The 14,282-nt window shown below is 36.9% G+C and overlaps 1 protein-coding gene across 1 annotated transcript in view; it reads left to right on the top strand.

The window, feature by feature from the left end:
* Positions 1 to 14,282, top strand: part of KLHL1 (kelch like family member 1) — a 246,902-nt gene that overhangs the window by 188,117 nt on the left and 44,503 nt on the right. The window contains exon 9 of the mRNA XM_035336401.1: positions 11,301 to 11,527. Within this exon, the coding sequence (XP_035192292.1) occupies positions 11,301 to 11,527 (227 nt within the window). The remainder of the gene's footprint in view (positions 1 to 11,300; positions 11,528 to 14,282) is intronic.

Raw genomic sequence — 14,282 nt, forward strand, 5'->3', positions numbered from 1 at the left:
TTAAGGGTCCCTTCCAACTCAGGATATTCTATGATTCTATGATTCTACGATTCTTTCATCAGAATCCTTGGATGGGAGAAGCACATACATGAATTGTCAACAGCATCTGGATAATCATACAAAACCATCCTGATCTGCTACAGTACTTTCATTTCTACAGTTTTATTTCTTTGGAGATCTCTCATTATTTCATAAAACTTCATTAATTGTGGCTTAGAACACCCATGAAAATATGCACAATACACAGAGCTAACTTTATTCACTAACCAGATGGATCATAAGTAGAATTAAAAAAAAAATAATAATAAAAAAAGTTGTTTCCAGAACATAAAGAAAAATCATTAACTTATTTGAAATCATTTGTGCTGCCACAGTCATGGTATAGCCACAATATTTTTTAACATTCATATAGAATAGAATCAAATGAGTTCTGTTTCACCTGTCTTTTTGATATACTCTGTCTTCAGTATTACTCACTGAAATAACTCAGTTTTTTTTTAGAAATCTCTCCATGTGAAAAAACAGAAGTTTGTGCATGTGTCTGTGCACGTGTTTATGTGAGAGGAATTGTCTGATCATGTTCATTACAAGATCCTTGATGTTCTGTGCATTTGTTTTTCTTTAATTATTGAAAAGCTTCATATCTTACGACAGTCTAATAAATCATGTCTGTCCAAGTGAAGTAAGGTATAGAAAAATACAGATTTTATGTAATCTCTCATATTTTTTTATATAAAGATTATTTTAATTTGAGCTTTTGATAATTTTACTTGTAGTGGGGTACCCCAGCTGCTGTGTTTTATAGAAAATAATGCCTTTCCCTGCATAATCAGCACATACACTACAGCCAGAAATTACTTTTTGTTGTTGTTGTTGTTGTAAAGCCTATTTTTGTTGGAAAGCCTATTAAGATCCTTTTCTCAGTTACTGCAAGATGGAAAGAAAAGGAGTGGACCATCAAGTGAAAGATAACTCTCAAATGTTTCTTCCATTTTTGTTTCAATCAGCGGAGCAGAGTCTGGCTGGAGGCCTGTGACTAGCAGTGTTCCCCAGGGGTCAGTGCTGGGTCCGGTCGTGTTCAACATCTTCGTCACTGACCTTGATAAGGGAATAGGGATCTCCTGGAAAGAGTGCAGCGGAGGGCCACAAAGATGATATGGGGCCTGGAGCAACTTCCCTATGAGGACAGGCTGAGAGACCTGGGTCTGTTCAGCTTGGAGAAGAGGAGACTGAGGGGGGATCTTATCAATGTCTATAAATATCTGAGGGGTGGGAGACAGAAGGATGTAGCTAACCTCTTCTCAGTGGCTTGTGGGGATAAGACAAGGGGCAACGGCCACAAGATAGAACACAAGAAGTGTTCTTCACAGTGAGGGTGATGGAGCACTGGAACAGGCTGCCTAGAGAGGTTTTGGAGTCTCCTTCTCTGGAGATAAGATACTCAAGGCCCATCTGGACGCCCACCTGGGCAGCCTGCTCTGAGGAACCTGCTTTGCATGGCGGTTGGACCCGATGATCTTTCGAGGTCCCTTCCAACCCCTACAGTTCTGTGATTCTGTGATTCTGTTTTACCAATCCCAGTAGAACTTAATAAAGCTCAGATATGTGTGGAATATAATTCAGGACCAAGCAGTGAGCTGGGAACTGTGTTTTGTGGCAGTATAGATGCATTCTCTTAATTTGGTTATGCTCAGCTTCTGGCTGAGAACTGACTGGTTGTAAAGACAATGGCAAAGTAATAGTCTTAACAGCCCAGGTCAGGCATGTCAGGCACAGAACTTTAAACAAGTCTTTGCTGTTTTAAAAACTAATCATTCATTGCTTTTCACAGTGTTCCGAAGTACCTTAATGTTTATCATCTTACATTTTTATATATGAAAATACTGTCTCTTTTTATTTGTAGGGAAACCCAAGCACAGAGAGGAAAAACAAAATTCCCCAAATGGATGTAGGTATCAAAATGTTAAGAGCTAAAATGCTCTTAAAATACATTACATTAACAGCCACAGTAAGTGGCTACTTCATAGAATGGATTTCTACGTAAAGTGTCTTGTCTCTATTTACAGGACATGGGAGAGTGGGTTCAGTGAATGGGAACTGTGAATCTAAGTGTATGTATCAAGATGCTGTCTAGAGCTAGTCGAAAAGGACATTGAAATGTGTTCTCTTCTTGTATGATCTACGATCTTTCATCTCAAATACATGTTTCTCACTTAGGTATTATTATACCCCATCTTTTGTTGCTCAATTAAATCTTTGACTCTGTCTCTGAATATGTCTCCCCTAATATCTACTTTCCCTTCTAATGTGCTGTGAAAAATTACAAGTAATGTATGTATGAGTTACACACACACATACACACACAAGTCTGGGGCAATTGTAAAAGACAAAATGTGTATGGCAGAGCATTTAAAGGAAGAGATGGGTAGAAAGGTGAGATAGCCATATACAATATATAGACATGCAGTTCTGGGGCCAGTAATTAATCAAACCCTGTGGTTTGAGGCATATTTCAAAAATTACTGTAGAGAAGTGGGTCAGTAACTTATGGAAAAACTCTATGTGCAGGCTATGATAATTTTAAGCAATGTTTAAACCAATGCTAAATTCAAGGCCATATTTACTTTAGAGCAGAAGTAAAAACATCATGAGGAATAGTATTAATAAGTTGAAGAATTTTTAAATATTAGCATGTTTTAAAACATACTTTTTCATGGGGAACTTCAACTTACCAGATGTCTAGCGAGGTTTCTAATGAGAGGTTTGAATCAGTCTCTTCTCCCAGGGACCAAGTGATATGACAAGAAGAAATGGCCTCAAGATGTGCCAGGGAAAGTTTAGGTTGGATATTAGGAAAAATACTGAAAGGGTTGTGTGGCATTGGAGTAGGCTTCCTAGGGAAGTGGTTGAGTCACCATCCCTGGAGGTCATCAAGAAATCTGTAGATGTAGAACTTAGTGACATGGTTTAATGGTGGACTTGGCAGTGCAAGGTTAAATGTTGGACTAGGTGATCTTAGAGGTCTTTTCCAATCAAACTGTTTTCTAGAGAACAGTTGCTCTCATCCAGAGCTGACGCTGACATTTCTGAGAAAGAACAGTTTTGTAGAATCCTTTGGCAGCACTGAGCAGGTCTCCAAGGACTACCATGGGAACTTATATAAGTGTCTGAATTTGTGGATGCTCGTTTTTTCATCTCTGAAACTGCATCCCTCCCCACCAATGACAGGATGAAATGAATCCATCCTAGTTATCAGACACAGCCAATAAATTGAATAAAGCAAGAAACTTCATCCTTTCAGAGAATATTCCAGAATATACTGTAGCCACTGTGGAATGTCACCATCCTATTTTTATTGTGTAAAATAGTCTTATACCTATTTCTGTGTGTCTTCATTCCTGCTCTGTTTCTTCACTTTCTTCCAGTCATCTCACCTTCATCTTACTGTGTTTTTATATTTTTTCTGTTTATTTCTTTCCCAATTAATTTATCTCCACCTAGTTAAATCTAGAAAATAAACATATGATTGCAAAATGAAGAAAAAAAAATGCTGTTATGACGTTACTTTAATATCCCTTACTACTTCTGTCTATGTCTGGTTTTCAGCTTGTACTATATAGTTTTTTTTTACATTGATTTTTACAGTGCCTAGCATAGTGGGACATATTTGTGAGTAGTCCTTTGCATATTACCACAGTAATGATACCATAGTTTTTTCTGCCCCTGAAATCTACAGCATGTTTGAATCCTGCATTTATTTTTTTTTATTTACTTAAAAGTAATAAATGTATGACTGTTCACAGACATACATAATGCACTACCACATTGTTATTAACACAATAAAGTCCTATTAAAGTAAATTCAACTATAAGCTCTTCATTGAGTATTTTTGTTCCCTGCAGCTTTAACACAGTTTAGAATCTCTCTTTTCTCTTACAAATAGTGTTGAATTTACTTATTCATGTTTCTTCTCCTCTCTGCTGATTTTTTTTCCTCTAGTCCTGACAGTTTTCTGTGGCATCTGAGAAAATCATAACTTCCTGAGGTTGAGGAACAGAGACTTGATCTAACACCGTGAGGCCTCCAACAGAACTATCACCTTTATGTGTGCCTAAATTATGCCTAAATTATTTACCTGTAGCATGAATAGACCCATATGAAAACATATACATACACACACACACATATATATGTGTGTTTGTTGTGGTTTAACACAGCAGAGAGCTAAGCACCACACAGCTGTTCACTCACCCCTTACCCCACCCCCCACAAAAGCATAGACGAGAGAGTTCAATGAAGAAATGGTAAAAAATAAAAATCTAGCTTGAGATAAAGACAGTTTATAGTACAGAAAATGAAGGGAAATTAATAATAATAATGACAAAAGAATACAGGAAAAAAAAAAAAAAAAGTGATGCACAATATGTTTGCCCACAACCTACTAACAGATGCCATGCCAGACCCTGAGTTGTGGCAATTCCCTCTCTGGCCCTGGCCAACTCTCCCCGTTTTTATTGTTGAGCATCAGACCATATGGTATAGGACATCCCTTTGGCCAGTTTGGATCATCTGTCCTGATTCTGTCCCCTCCCAGCTCCTCCTTCACACCCAGCCTCTTCACTGGCAGGCCAGTGTGAGAAGCTGAAAAATCCTTGTCTCTGTGTAAACACCACTCTACAACACCTAAAACCTCTAAAACATCGGTGTGTTATCAACATTGTTCTCATCCTAAATCCAAAACACAGCACCATACCAGCTACTAAAAGGAAAATCATTCAAGCCAAAACCAGGAAAATGTTTCTCTGAAAAGTCTACAATGAAAAAACATATACCATTACTTAGACAATTATGGACCATTTATGAGGATTAGACAACTTAGACTCTTTATTATCTCTCTGTTTCTGTAATGTTCCCAGTTTCCTGCTTTCTTTCTGATATCATAAGGGACTTATAAGGGACTCTTTCTCATATCATAAGGGACTTTCTCATTTCTTCTTTGCCAGTCATATAAATATTTGATCAGTTTGTAGAGAGCAAGTATGGTAATTGATATGACAACAGAGGCAAGAACATAATTTAGACTTTTTTTTTTTTAAAAAGGCAACATATTTAAAGATGGATGATGGACTAAAATTACATCAACTTTCTACTGACAAGTAGAGAGATGGAACTTGAATGAAAAATTGAAGTACATATAAAGGTTAAGTTTAATGTGACTCATAATTTACTCTTAATTACTTACTGATTACTTCCTGTAAAGATAGATATTCATCATAATCACTTTGACCTGCATAATCACATAAAATATATAATAATTCTGAACCCCTAAAGTTCATGGGTTTCCATTATTCAGAATAAATATGGGGAAATGTCTCTCACATTAAGAAGATGCAATATCTCATATTTCTCTTGAGTCATTACATTGTTTTTACTGACATAAGTACACTTGCAATCTGTGGTTACTGCTCCATTACTCTTTTAAATGAAAAAATAATCTTTTAGGATCATACACTAATTTATAATTACTCAAAGTTGTTGTTTTGTTGTTTTGTGTGTTTGTGTGGTTTTGTTTGTTTAGGAAAACAAGTTATGCTTTCATCCATGCTGACAAAGACTTTGACCTGGCATTCTCTTATATGCATAAGCTTGTTTTTTATGATTAGTATACCTTCATACCTTCATACTTTGTGCAATGACGTTTTGTCACAGTGATCTGCTCTATTATGACAATCAGTCAGGTGGATTAATGAATCACTCCTTTTCTGTCTATTCATGTTGTTTTGATACCTGTAGTCACTCTAGTATCTCAGGCAGCAGACACCAACACCCACTACCAGTTTGGGAAGAAAAAAATTTGAAAGAAAGGAATTGCCTTTATGACATTTTCTTTTAGAAACTCTTATGTTCTCTGTTATTACATTATTTAATACAGTTATCTCTAAAGCAGAGGTGTAGACAAATACTCCTCTATATTTTCTCTATCTTATATACAGATGCAAAAACATACATATATATTTAAAATATATGTATCTGTCTATGAAATATACATAGACATTGGTATGTGTATAAATATTGATTATTAACTTGAACTCATTCTTCCATTCAAGTTCTCACCTGCCTGCATAAGAAAACATCTCACCTGATAAACCATAGAGATGCTAGTCACTAATGCTAACTGAAGGATTGGAATGGATTGAAACCTCTTGTTTCTGACATTGCATTTCACCTCACATTTGCTTTCCTGCTCTCAGGCTTTATCCTGACAAATGTCGTGTTCTACTACAGTGGAGTACACACTGCAATTCACAAAGTAGTTCTTATTTCTTTGAAACCTTTTCCTGACAGTAAGACAAGAGTACTGTGGAGCCTTGCTGGATACAAGAGGCCTGTCTTTACAGCAACTGATGGATGCTGTGGTCCAATGCAGCTAATATTAGAATCTTAGCTAGAAAAATTCATGGCTTTATTACAATCTGTAACCTAGATTTCTTTCCTTTAGAAAGGAAGGTTTGTTGAGAAGGCTAAGGATAAGGAAGAACCTTGGTATTCATCTAATTCTTATCCAAGTAGGGCACTGGACCATGAAGAGAAGTGGAAAATACATCAATGTGAATGTGACCAAAGAAACTCTGAGTTTCTAGTGACTGGCTAATCAGCATCAGGAAAATGATCTGCAGGACAAAGAGTTCAGGATTATGCAGAGAATTAATGATGGATATTCCTAGCAGTTGGCCAAAGGTAACATTAACCTAGTATGAAAACAAGATGAAGACGATAAATAGACTTTTCTAAAGCCTCCACAGCAATGAGGAAAAGTACTCTGTATTAGGACTTTCAGAAGGTCTCTGAGGCACACACCTCTGCAAAATTTCTGGTGACTGTCATGGTGCATTACAGAAAACCCCACAGCTTTTCTCACCAAAGAAGCCTAATATATAACCTAATTTGGAGTTGAATCTGGCAATGAGCTCCTGGAGCCTTTATGCACCTTAAAGTATCCTCTGCAGTCAGGCTTGGGTTTGTCTCCTCCTCATCTGTGTGAAGAAAATCCTTTTCTTTTATGAATCTATGGTTTTATCAGGAATAATAGTCTAGTTTTCTTCCTGGATAATGGTAGAAGAAGATTCTTTGTTTTTTGACCAATCATTTCCAGTACTTTTCAGTTTGTATTGGAATGAAAAACAGTCCAAACGTTATAAAAAGAAGTAGACTCAAAATGTAAACAGTATAATTCTTATTGCTTCTGTCTAGGATAAAGTTAAGGAATGGATATAAGGCTGTAAGAGAAAATTAAATTCATGTGTTCAGTTCCCCTGTGTTGCAGGATTAAGTTTAGTGTGGAGGACATTAAACTGTTGGAGAGTGTCCAGAGGAGGGCGACGAAGATGGTGAAGGGCCTGGAAAGGAAAACGAGGAGCAGCTGAGGTCACTGGGCCTGTTCAGCCTAGAGAAGACGAGACTGAGGGGGGACCTCATCACAATCTACAACTTCCTCATGAGGGGGAGTGGAGAGGCAGGTGACCTATTCTCCATAAACACCAGTGATAGGACCTGCAGGAACGGGGTTAAGCTGAGGCAGGGGAAGTTTAGGCTAGACGTCAGGAGGAGGTTCTTTACCAAGAGGGTGGTTGTGCACTGGAACAGGCTCTCCAGTGAAGCAGTCATTTCACCAAGCCTGTCTGAATTTAAGAAGAGATTGGACTGTGCACTTAATCACATGGTCTAAACTTTTGGGTAGACCTGTGCGGTGCCAGGAGTTGGACTTGATGATCCTTATGGGTCCTTTCCAACTTGGGATGTTCTATGATTCTGTGATTTGCTTGACAGTCTTCATGGTGAGGACATGGTGCTATTATTATTATTATTATTATTAGATTCTTGATTATTAATAAACTACATACTTATAATAATATTTTGGAAAGGCACATGTCCAGCTGTATACGAAGACTCCTTGATGACAGGACTGATGTGTTAGCAGAACAGGAGATGTTATTTCATTTTATCATTTGGACTATAAGCAGAGATTGCAGCTGCTTCACTGTCTTCTGAAGGAACAAGGAAGACATTGTAGGTGTTTTCTGTATAGCTATTTTCTGTTTAGACTTTGTTGTGTACAGATGCAGCTGATGTAGAGATGGTCTGGTAATTTTTATTTACTTTACAATTGATGGCTGATCATCATTGCTAAGAGCCACTGAAGTCAAAGAATGAGATTTTTAATTTCCTTTTTTGTTGTTGTTGTTTTTGTTTTTGTTTTAATAAAGTCTAGAGAATGCAAGGCTGATACAAATAGATACAACTGGCCTGCATGCACTGCTAAGATAAACTAAAAAAGTCTGTAATGACTACTAATCATTTCTGATTAATTCTGATTCTAAAACAAAAAACTTAAGACTAGAGCTTTTGCCAAAGGAAGAATGTCTTTATAAATCAGAGTTAGAAAAGAGTTTGAGCATTCCAGTGCAAGAAACTGAATTGACTGAGAGACATGAAATATACTTCAGCCAAAGGAAAACAAACAACAAAAAAAAACAACAAAAACAAACAAACAAACAAACATGCTTTCCTGACTATCATCAAGATACCTATAATATTTTAACTGATTCAATCATCTCCTATTCATTCATGAGGTGATTTCATACCAGGACTATCATAATTTGAAGGTACTTCTGTTCTTATCTGTATTTCAGTCTGGAATGTTACTAATACTTGAGACCATTTTAAAGGATCAGTACCTGTTCCACTTTGGAGCAGTTGTTGTCTGGTCAAAAAGACTGAATATTCATTAGTGGAGCACATGAGTTGCATCACTACCCCACATACTTCAATTTGATTTCATCTAAATAAAACCCAGTTATTCAGGAACATTTTGTGACAGGAGCCAATGTGTGGTAAGTGTACAAGACTGGAAAATCATCAAAAATGCACTCCAGAACCAAAAGTAAAATCAAAATAAAAAATATATCTTGCTGGTTGTTGGGTTTTGTTGTTATTGTTATTGTTATTGTTATTATTGTTGTTTTGTTTTGTTTTCGTTTTCCCTAGATAAACAGGTTGCCTTACTGGATAAACTGAATTCAGACATCCAGTAAATTTGCAATATAGAATTTAACAGTGCGTTGTGCCATTAGTAAATATATAGTTGATCATAATTCAAAGACTGCATTTGTTGCATTAGTAATAATTTCTTAAATCAAAATAACAAAACTTTTAAATAGAACTCTTTATCATTGAAGTTGTCCTGGTTTCAGTTAGGACAGTTATTTTTCCCTCCTAGTAGCTGGTAGGGTGCTATGTTTTGGATTAGGATGAGAAGAGTGCTGATAACATGCTGATGTTTTAATTGCTGGAGAGCAATGCTTACACTATGCCAAGGACTTTTCAGCTCCTCACTCTGTCCTGCCAGCGGGCAGGCTGGGGGTGCAGCAAAAGCTGGGAGGGGACAAACCCAGGACAGCTGACCCAAAGTGGCCAAAGGGGTATTCCATACCATCTGACGTCATGCTAAACAATATATAGGGGTGGCTAGCCGAGGTGGGAGGGCCGGCTGCTCGGGGTTGGGCTGGGCATCGGTCAGCGGGTGGTGAGCAATTGCATTGTGCATCACTTGTTTGTACATATTATTATTATTATCATTATTATTTTCTATCTTAATAAACTGTCTTTATCTCAACTCACAGGCTTCACTTTCCCGTTTCTCTCCCCCATCCCAGAGAGGGAGGGGGGAGGGTGAGCGAACGGCTGTGTGGTGTTTAGCTGCCAGCCAGGTTAAACCACAACAGAAGTACACAGCATTAGAGAAGCCATTTGCTACAGCTTTTAACATTAATAGATTTGGCACATAAAAATTTTCAAGTATTATAATGTAACTTTAATAATACCCATCAGTATAATATGCCCTGCAGCACCACCAAACAACTGTATCAAATAATCTGTGGTTTTGTTCCTTCAAACCCCAAAATTAATACAATTATACAGATCAGATTTAATTTAGGGATGAAAGGATAAATAAACATGTCTCTGTCAATCAAATGTAAAAATTGGTTCATAGATTGTATGGCTTCATAAAACTAGCAGGAGATTTAATATATCCAGTTGATTTGTACATTATTGCTGCTGTGCTACACTTAAATACAAATTGAATTTAAATTATATCTTTTTTTAGTTCAATTTTAAAAGGCATTGCTTTCATTATGGTTGTTTCTACTTGGTTCATTGCTCTACTGCTCCAAAGAATGAATGAATCCTAAAATAATTATTTCCAGTGGAATTCTACCTTTTATTATAATCTAAATAGTTGTTAAAGCTCAATACAAGAGCATAATTATGTTGATTCTTTCTGCTGTGGTATTTAAGCTTTGGAAACAAAAAATTGTTATGTTTATGTAAAAATAAAACACTAGTTCACATGAATTATCAAATATCTATTGTGGATTAATTTAAACTCATATATTTTAAATATTTCTGGGTATGCTTTAAAATAATGTTTCCTAAACTCAGATTACAATTAATGGGATATATTGCCCATTCACTTTCTGTGATTTTGTTAAGTTATTATGCTTCCTTTATCTCTCTGGTTTTGTTAATAAATGTAATTTTGTATCTCATATTTGTATGTTGCATACAAGTTACTTTTAAAAACTGAGGCTTCATGATTACCTAAGTTATTATATATATGATGTTCTCTGTAACTTTTGAGTTTATCTGTGAAAATACATCAAATGAGTAAGTATAGAAGGAAATATTTTTTGCTATATATAGAAACATTCTTTAAATGTCTTGCTTGAGATTATCAGTACAACATCCTATACATCCAGTAGAAACATGTCTACAAAAAACTCAACAGATGAGTACCTAAAAAAAAAACACAACACCACAACACTGAACCCAAGCTGAAACACAACTTCTCACTTTTGATGAAAATTCCACATTATTACATAGGCTTTTTTTACTGTTGTTGAAAAATTGGGATGAATTGTACCAAGACTAGTTATGTCAGACAGTTATGCCACTGAACTGTAAAAAACAAACAAACAAACAAAGAAACATAAAGCTAGAGGAAACTCTTATTTAGGCTTATAATACTTTGATTCTGTAGAGGCCATATATATAGTTTGTTTTTCCACTTTCATGCTGATAATAATAACCATAACAAACCTGAGACTACACTTTCAAAAGAAATGTAAAATACTTATCAAATGTTGTAAGTAGTCAGAAAATTAAAGTTTTTACTTTAAAGTTTTAGGAAAAAAAAAAAAGTAGCCAATTTTATATACATTGTCCTATTATTTTGTCTTATCAGGTGATACAACTATTGAAAAATATGATCTCAGAACAAATATATGGATCCAGGCTGGAGTGATGAATGGCAGGAGGCTTCAGTTTGGTGTTGCTGTCATTGATGACAAGCTGTTTGTCATTGGAGGCCGGGATGGTTTAAAGACGTTAAACACCGTTGAATGTTACAATCCAAAGACAAAGGCTTGGACTGTGTTACCACCAATGTCAACACATAGGCATGGCTTAGGTAAGGAAAAAAAGTTATAAAAATATTACACATTTTTCAGATACATATTTTAGAGTGCAAAATTTATTTTTTTTAAGCTATGATAGTGCTCAACACTTTCAACAGTAGCAATCAATAAGGACTTACATTGTTCTTGTTAGATCACTAAAAATATAAAGAAGGCTAAGACACTTTTTTACTATTTACCAAAGTATGAATACTTAGGAAAAAAAAAATGGAAGAAAAAAAAAAAAAAAAAGATGGACAGGGAAAGAAGCCCGAAACTTACACAGAGTAGATTGGTGAGAATATTCAGGCTTGCTTTCAAAGATTTTGATAAAGATATCTTTGTTTACCAAACAATCAAGTTGTTATAGACTTTCATTTAAAGTATGTGTTTTTACTTATCTGCTATGATAGAAAATATACTGAAGAATATATACACTGTGTCAGTGATGGACTTTACGAAGTATTTGTAGCAATAGTTTCATCATGACCAATAGAGCATATTTTCCCATAGCCAGTTTCAGTAAGGCTTTTTAAAGGATCATCCATACCCCTCTCAGCATTAATCAGTCTATGTTGTATTCCTGTTCTCCTGCCTTTCTTTTCTACTTACTCTACTAGCCGCAAACCAAAAATTGTCTGATAGAAGTGATCATATAGAAGGGTGAATCTGATATCCAAACTCTCATTTCCATTTGTTTTCTTGATTTTCAGAATCCAAAATGAAAATTAAAAACTCCTTTCTTGTCCTTATATGTGTACAACTGTTTACTTTAGCCATCTCTATTTATTTTCAATGCAGGAAAAAAGGGACATTTCTAAAATATAATTTATGGTATCTACTTTAAATATCTTCCTTGGAATGAAATGGGTCACACATGAGAATAAAATTTGCCTATACATATGCATACTTATAACATTTTTGTTATATTGACCTGATTTTAACTTATTAATAGTAACAAATTGTAAAATTTTATCTTCCAAGGATTTTCAAGGATATGAGTTATAAATTAATAGAATTTCAAGTTTCTGGAAAACAATAGAATTATGCCACACACTACTAATGTTGAGTTAAAATTAATGCAGTTCATACACCATTTATTTTACCTTTTGCACAAATTCCTTGTCAAGACTGATTAAAAGAAAAAAAAAAAGTCTTTTGTTATATATTAGAACTGTTGTAAATGAAAATATATATATCCCATAATACTTAACATGGTATGCTATGAAATATAATACATATGAACTACTTGAAGTCCCCAGTCCCTGTTTATCAAAAAATAATGGTATAATATTACTGGCAGCAGTGGAAACTGCCTTAACCATGACATTATTGTTGATTAACTTCTAGATTAGTTTGCATTTTATTGTTTTTTGTTTGTTTGTTTTTGACACTACTAGAAAATGTGCTAGGTATGTCGAAACCTTTGGTTGTATATATTTTCCTACTGAGAAATTGCTGGAGTCTACCAAAAACTGGAAAATAAGTGCAGTGTCAACCAATTAGGAACCTCATTACCATTTATTATTATTAGCCAGTCATCCTACATCTCAACTACAACTTACCATTTCGTTGTTCTTGTTTTCAACATTATTATCATAATTATTGTTATCATCGTTTTCTGCATTATCGGCAGTCCTGGCTATTGGGGGAGGTCCACTTGACTGGTGGCTAGCAAACGTGACGCCCATCTACAAGAAGGGCCGGAGGGTAGACCCGGGGAACTATAGGCCTGTTAGTTTAACATCAGTGCCAGGGAAGCTCATGGAGCAGATTATCTTGGGTGTCATCATGCGGCAGTCGCAGGGCAAGCAGGCAATCAGGCCTAGTCAGCATGGGTTTATGAAGGGCAGGTCCTGCTTGATGAACCTGATCTCCTTCTATGACAAGGTGACACGCTTAGTGGATGAGGGAAAGGCTGTGGATGTGGTCTACCTTGACTTCAGTAAGGCATTTGACATCATTCCCCACAGCATTCTCCTCAGGAAACTGGCTGCTCATGGCTTGGACTGGCATACACTTCGTTGGGTTAAGAGCTGGCTGGATGGCCGGGCCCAGAGAGTTGTGGTGAATGGAGTCAAATCCAGTTGGAGGCCGGTCACTAGTGGAGTCCCCCAGGGCTCGGTACTGGGACCAGTCCTCTTTAACATCTTCATCGATGATCTGGACGAGGGGATCGAGTGCACCCTCAGCAAGTTTGCAGACGACACCAAGTTAGGTGCATGTGTCTATCTGCTCAAGGGTAGGAAGGCTTTGCAGGAGGATCTGGATAGGCTGGACCGATGGGCCGAGGCCAACGGTATGAAGTTCAACAAGGCCAAGTGCTGGGTCCTGCACCTGGGGCACAACAACCCCAAGCAGAGCTACAGGCTGGGAGATGTGTGGTTGGAAAGCTGCCTGTCAGAGAAGGACCTGGAAGTATTGGTTGACAGTCGGCTGAATATGAGCCAGCAGTGTGCTCAGGCGGCCAAGAAGGCCAGCAGCATGCTGGCTTGCATAAGAAACAGCGTGGCCAGCAGGTCCAGGGAAGTGATTGTCCCTCTGTACTCGGCTCTGGTGAGGCCGCACCTCGAGTACTGCGTTCAGTTTTGGGCCCCTTGCTACAAGAAGGACATGGAGGTGCTTGAGCGAGTCCAGAGAAGGGCTACAAAGCTGGTGAAGGGTCTGGAGAACAAGTCTTACGAGGAGCGGCTGAGGGAGCTGGGACTGTTTAGCCTGGAGAAGAGGAGGCTCAGGGGTGACCTTATTGCACTCTACAGGTACCTGAAA

This window comes from Oxyura jamaicensis, chromosome 1 (assembly GCF_011077185.1).
Source record: "Oxyura jamaicensis isolate SHBP4307 breed ruddy duck chromosome 1, BPBGC_Ojam_1.0, whole genome shotgun sequence".
Classification (NCBI taxonomy): Eukaryota; Metazoa; Chordata; class Aves; order Anseriformes; family Anatidae; genus Oxyura; species Oxyura jamaicensis.